This window comes from Haliotis rubra, unplaced genomic scaffold (genome assembly GCF_003918875.1).
Source record: "Haliotis rubra isolate DU_JTF1 unplaced genomic scaffold, ASM391887v1 Scf1035, whole genome shotgun sequence".
In the NCBI taxonomy this organism is placed as follows: domain Eukaryota; kingdom Metazoa; phylum Mollusca; class Gastropoda; order Lepetellida; family Haliotidae; genus Haliotis; species Haliotis rubra.
Genome location: NW_025764932.1, coordinates 5,300 through 11,769, shown reverse-complemented (window position 1 = coordinate 11,769; position 6,470 = coordinate 5,300). Strand labels below are relative to the sequence as shown.

Here is a 6,470-nt window from a genome sequence, read left to right as displayed (position 1 = left end):
TAATATTATAGCTGTTGTGTGCTAGATTTAGACAGAAAGTTCTGGAAGCTGCTATAGGGTACTACAACCTTATGTGTCGTAGTAGCAATTTCTAGAATCTTATTTGTGTGTACATAAGAGGATATCCATTCATAAGAAGGCCAGCATTTTGTGTGATCACTCTCTACCCTACGATATTCTGCCTAGACCTAACTTCTTAACAGTTGAATTACTGTTACGGAGAGGTGAATATTACCACCATTGTCTTTGTAACTATACTCAGTGTGCTTGGATTATATTACCTTTGAATTTGTATGGCTACGCTATTTTGTACTGTCATTGTGATGCCTTCATGCTAATTTGTGAACTTTAAGAATAAATTGTTAATTACATCCCATTGGTTCGTTGATTGTTGGTTTCACAGCTAGCTGCTGTAAGGACCGATTCAGGATAATGTTTTATTTTCAACTTGTTAATCGATACGTTGCAATAAGCTTGGTCGGTGCTCTGATTTTCCGTGTGTGAAATACGCATTATGGCGGAAAGCGCACATAAAATCAGTGTAATGGAATAATGGAATAGTCACGTTAGGACTATGAATTGCACTATGAATTCAACATCAATCACGTTATACGTTCTGATTCATAATCATAATCACCTTATCACATGGTATTTAACACGTACGAACATATTCATTATAACACATACACGCACAAATATAACTGACAGTTATGCCTTCATGGCTGTTTAATGCAATTTTTATCATTACCTCCATCAAAATATATCAATAAGTATCTATGGTTCAGGAATACCGTCAAAACGATGCAATGTCAGGTTACGCACGCCCGCGCACGCCGCGCACACGCACGCACACGCACGCACGCCCTTGGTATGTCATCATTCAGTGAACTATTACACTGTTTAGGTAAGTTCAGGTCTAATTATTTAAACATGTCCATGACGTTATCCTTGAGCGAAGGTATTTCTGTGCGCTGATTCATCGTGTATGTGGCATTTGCTGGACCCCAGTCCTTAGCAGGCCTCAAGGCCAGCTTTATACTCTGCAAGGTGAACAAATGTGCATTAATTAGAGGCTGAGGTTGAGGTCAATGGATGCAGCAGTTGCTCGTCCCGTACATAACTTTATTTTATTTCCCAAATGCAAGTAATTTTTCATCCACTAATTCGAAACATATGATCATAAAACTATATTTACATATGTTCATCTCTGTGGACACCAAGAGATGGACTTAAAGGTGGACTAAAATGACTTTTGGGCAATATCGAAACTGTAAGGAGTGATACGCTGCTTTCAGCAAATCCCTATTTTTGGTGTGCCGAGCAAAGACTGTAAGCATTCTGCTACCCATAGGCATCCATATTTCAACTTTGCCTGTAGTTTGGCAGTCATCAGTTTTCGATTCCCTCGCTACTTCTAAAATAAGTTTTAAAAGATTGAGATTTAAAGTTACCAAATTTCTTTTGAAGTTTCACCGCATTTGTACATGTGTCCTTGCCCAACGGGACATTCCATTCCACTGACGCCTCAAACAATACCTCGTGAACAGAGATGTCAAAGCTCCAGATCTCATATACTTCCGATCTTTTAGATTTGAAAATATTTGTAACCAGCTGGAAGATTGATATATCCAAAATATTTATTATCATCTATCTATGATATATACCATTTATGACATGATATATACCATTTAAGATTTCTATTGGTGGCCGTAATCACACACGCAAAGTAACTCCAACATAGAATATCTCACATAGAATGTCGTTCCACAGATTATATGTTCGTCATGGTCTCGTATAACATATGGGGCAGTGATGTAGCCTAGGGCTTACAGCGTTGGTTCGACTCGCCAAAGAACCGGGTTCGATCCCCACATGGTTACAACGTGAGGAACTATCCATGGTATCGGACTCGCGTGTGACCGACCACTTGCCCGATTAGATGCCTTTTCTTACGACAATCATAACTTTCTTCACACTTCACTTTGGGGGCGTTAGTGTAGCCTAGTGGTTAAAGCGTTCGCTCGTCACGAACCGGGTTCGATTCCGACATGGTTACAGCGTGATATTGCTGGAATATTGCTAAAAGCACCGTAATACCATACTCACTCATTCGTATAACATGTAATAATAAATGAAAATACTACTGGCTATCTCTTAGGAGAATAGCCCGATAATGTATATCATCCTTCGGTCCGCAAACATGAAATCATATATTACCTTCTTTAGAGAATGGATTGCCATGTGTTTCTTGACACCCAGTACCATGTAGACCGGGAGAGGGAGGGTGGAGATGACGGCCACACACCAGCCTATTGTACTGGCGTAGCTGGGAAACTCGTAGTTGCCGTAGGTCGGTGGCTGGTAGTTGTTTAGTGTCAGGATGAAAACTGTCTGAAACAAAGATACAAACACTACATTCAGTGTGGTTATAGTTGTCTTGTGGTGCATTGTTTAGAATATTTTGAACAGTTGTACTCTTTCTCGCAACACCCGGTGTCTTGATTCTGAGTGATCCATTCATACGCTTTTCTCAGCTATTTTGTCTTTAACGCCCAGCGGCGACAGTTTCGGCAGATTTTCTTCTCCTTGGTAAATTCATAATTACACCTTTCTTGGATTAATACAAAGAGAAAAAATGTCATACACAGTGTTGAAGGCACTACCGAGATGCCGGAACTGTTATCATGACTCCTCTAAACTGTATTACCTACCATCAAGATTGCCGGTGTCACAAAGGCCAAGAGGATCTTTACTGGTGACGATAGTGCTTTGCCAGTCATCATCTCATCGTCCCTGCTCATTTGTTTTGCCCCTGAATGAAGCATGCATTCACCTCGTTATGTTATGACCATATACATATTAAGTCCATATGGTTCCAGCCTTTATATTTATACTACTGACTGACTGGCTGAGTTTGGTTTTACGCCGCTTTTAGCAATATTCCAGCAACATCACGACGGGGTACACCAGAAATGGGCTTCACACATTGTGCCCATGTGGGGATTCGAACCCGGGTCTTCGGCGTGACGAGCCAACGCTTTAACCACTAGGCTACCCCAACGCCCCTATATTTATACTAGTCTTTTTAAAGTAAAGGTTGTTACGGTTAACAATTTGCCGTGACAAAAAGGTTTAAGAGTCCTCTTTGAACCAGCAAAGTATAACACAGACAAGTCTAAAATATTCAATAATATACTGAACAACCAATGAGCAAGCTACAATGAATCACAATAGTCAATACAGATTTCTAGTACAATGCAATTGAGTCACAAATCTAAAGTAATGGGTCTCAAATATGAAATATTAACTCACCAGAGTCTTGGCATTTACAACGAGAGCGGATATTCTAACTGAAGGTAGTTTACAATGTCAGTAGACAATCTGTCTTGACGATGTTGACAGACAGACAACCACGGTAGGCAGAAGACGGCAGAAAGATGTACACAACTCCAGTGATATAAAAAGTCCATGTGTAATTTCGTGTGTTAGTCCTGTCTCAAATCAACAGCCAGCCTTTATATAGATTGAAAGAGAGTCTAGAACATTCTTTATCCACTGGAGAACATTCACGAATCACGTTGAACATACGACCGGGACACAGGCCCCCACTGCGGGTCAGAAAATCGATAAACTAGGCCCCGGTTTAGTATCAACACCCCCTACTCTATAATACATAAAGGTTCATCATAGAAATATGGTGACATGATCGAAAACCGGACAATTACGCAAACGTCAATGAATATATCGTATTTTAAAGGTCTCACAAGTATCAAAAGCTTTTGTCCATATCTTCGATGTATGTAGGAGGCATATACATGGGCTTTCCGTGGGGATGCATTTGATGGTTTTTATTAAATCGCCAAAGATTCGTGTATGTAATATGTTTTGCCTCAGCTTTTACGACAGGTGTTTTACCATTAGAGATTCTACATTATACATCAGGGTTTTCAGGATTCCACTTGAAAACAGTCTAGGATATATGTAGTTCAAAATGTTACTATGCTATAGATATATGTGCTTTCTCTCTGAAGACTAATTTTCAATAATGTGTGAATATAACTCATTCTGTTACAACATGAGTCTGAGACCTCATCTGTAAGGTCCAAAGCGACTGGTTTTGTTGTCTCATATTTTTTCATTTGTTTTGTTTTGACATTGTGAAATGCAAACCTTCAACAAATCAGATGGTTGCGAAACGGGTGAACTTGTCTTTATGCGGTAGACGTCAGTGAAGGTCAAGTTCACTGAGAGGTGCTCAGTTGAGCACTTAGATTAGTACCTGCGAATCCAAACCAACCATTAGCAGCATCAGGAAGAACAGGAATGACCACAGCTGAGGAAGCGGAAGTTTTGCCAGAGATTCTGGATAGGTTACAAATCCTAAACCTGGACCTTCAACAGAAACATCAAATGTATTAAAATATTGATACAAATAAAAAGCGGTAAAACCCATTCCATACCCATACCAATGCTCGATTGACCGATTTTGCCTACATCATGAGCATGTGTCTATGAAGAATTATCAAATAGTGATGGTGACATCTGTCAACAAACTCGACCTGAAATTCGCCATTTCTGCACACATCAACTAGAGCCGTGTGTGTGTGTGTTGTGTTGTGTTGTGTTGTGTTGGGGGAGGGTGTTGGTTGGTTGGTTGGTTGGTTGGTTGGTTTGTTGGGTCTTGCCCGCTTGTAAATCGTAGCTAATTACCTCAAAGGACAACAACCTACTATCCTCTGAAAAACCCTTTTCTTGATTGTTCTTCAAGATTTTCTGCTATCTTATACTGCGATTGTACAAATATAATAATGTGATTGCCTTTAAAAACAATGAAAAATTCCCCTACCTGATGAAACTACCTTTGCAATGGGAACACCCATTTTCTGTGCCATCACCCCGAGAACAGCAAATGTGACCAGGCCAGAAAAGATGCTGGTTCCCTCTGATACTGAGGCCAGTATGAGGCAGTCTCTGTCAATATACATGTATATTAATTACTAGTAGTTCACCCATCTCTTTCTCATCAAGACACCAACAAAACCCTTGCCATAACTATAATATACAAAAGGTCAACGCCATTAAACAACCAGTCTCGATCCTCCTCCAACACTGATTCCACTTTGAGCAATAGGAAAAGCGAAATGTCTGTCATACAGGCTCCCTGTACGATTCGTACTGTACTATACTCGTGTGTTTATGAATCGTTAGGGGTGGTGGGGTAGCTTAGTGGTTAAAGCGTCGGCTCGTCACGCCGAAGACCTGGGATCGATTCCCAACATAGGTACAATGTGTGAAGCCCATTTTGGGGACTTATGAAGGAACGTGTCAATAAGAAAAATATGACAAATATTGCTGAAATGAAAGAAGAGGTGGTCCGATATTGGGACAGCATGGATCACGACTTTCTAACTTCTTTGATCAGTAGTATGCCCCTTCGCCTTGAAGCCTGCATTGCTGCCCATGGTGACTTGACAAAATACTAACTGTTCCCCTGTCTTTGAATCTGGAGTTATGTTCTGCTAATATTCACATTTAATACGTGAGTAATGAGGGAAAAGATATAAAAATTACAATCTTAAATTCTCAATAATTTCTGGTTGTACTGTATATGTTTTACATATATTGCGAACTAAAGCAACCTTTATACATATCTCTTGCATTCTCGTTGTTGTACTTGAGTCTGTGGCCTTTATACTGAATAAATTCCTCCTCCATTCTTCTTCTCACAACAGATCTGCCTAGCTTGATAACGTTTGTAATATTTTAGGGTGTATATTTTTTGTACTCGTCAGTGTATGTCAATCATCACAATTTTGCAAAGTATGAATGTTACGACACTGATAACACTACTGTACCGATCGTGGGCACAATAATCAGACAACATTGCTACATTGCATCTACAGTAAAAACCAAATTGAAACATTTTGTATTTTATAATCTATCTTTACATTTGGTTAATCTTTCATGCATATTATACGAATGGTTACATGAATATTTTCACTTGAATATTTGCAAGGTTATATATTTCAGGGACCCACGCGTCGTACATCCGTATAGACTCCAGTACTGGTGGGCTGACAGTTTCCCAGAACGTTGATCTGGAGACTGGACTGACTCAGCTTGACCTGTCTGTGACAGTCACTGACTCGTCAGGACTCACGGCAACACAAGCCTTCTCCATCACAGTGGAGGACATCAACGACCTTCCTCCGGTCTTCAGCCCTTCCGTGTATACAGTGGAAATCACAGAAAACACTGCAGGAGGTATACGTAGCCTTTTCAGTCAGTATGTGAATTTTATAACCAGCTGCTTCGATGTCTTGACTGAAAATGTAATACATGTGCATAACGTCAGTGCAAAGAATACCCAGTATTGACATCCTCTGAAATACAAGCCTTGGGAATACGGGCATGTCATTCCTTTCTGACAGCGGAGGAGGTTATTTTCAACTTATTAAAGAATAGAAACA

The 6,470-nt window shown here is 40.0% G+C and overlaps 1 protein-coding gene across 1 annotated transcript; it reads right to left on the bottom strand.

Moving 5' to 3' along the window:
* Positions 1–435: 435 nt before the first annotated feature.
* Positions 436–6,130, bottom strand: LOC124273637 (sodium- and chloride-dependent glycine transporter 1-like). The gene is made up of 6 exons (XM_046708915.1): positions 6,048–6,130; positions 4,847–4,971; positions 4,280–4,392; positions 2,712–2,812; positions 2,218–2,391; positions 436–1,040 (listed from the first exon to the last, which is right to left on the bottom strand). Exons 4-6 carry the CDS (start codon positions 2,799–2,801, stop codon positions 921–923), a joined length of 384 nt encoding a protein of 127 aa, XP_046564871.1. The 5' UTR covers positions 2,802–2,812; positions 4,280–4,392; positions 4,847–4,971; positions 6,048–6,130; the 3' UTR covers positions 436–920.
* Between the last annotated feature and the right edge of the window lie 340 nt (positions 6,131–6,470).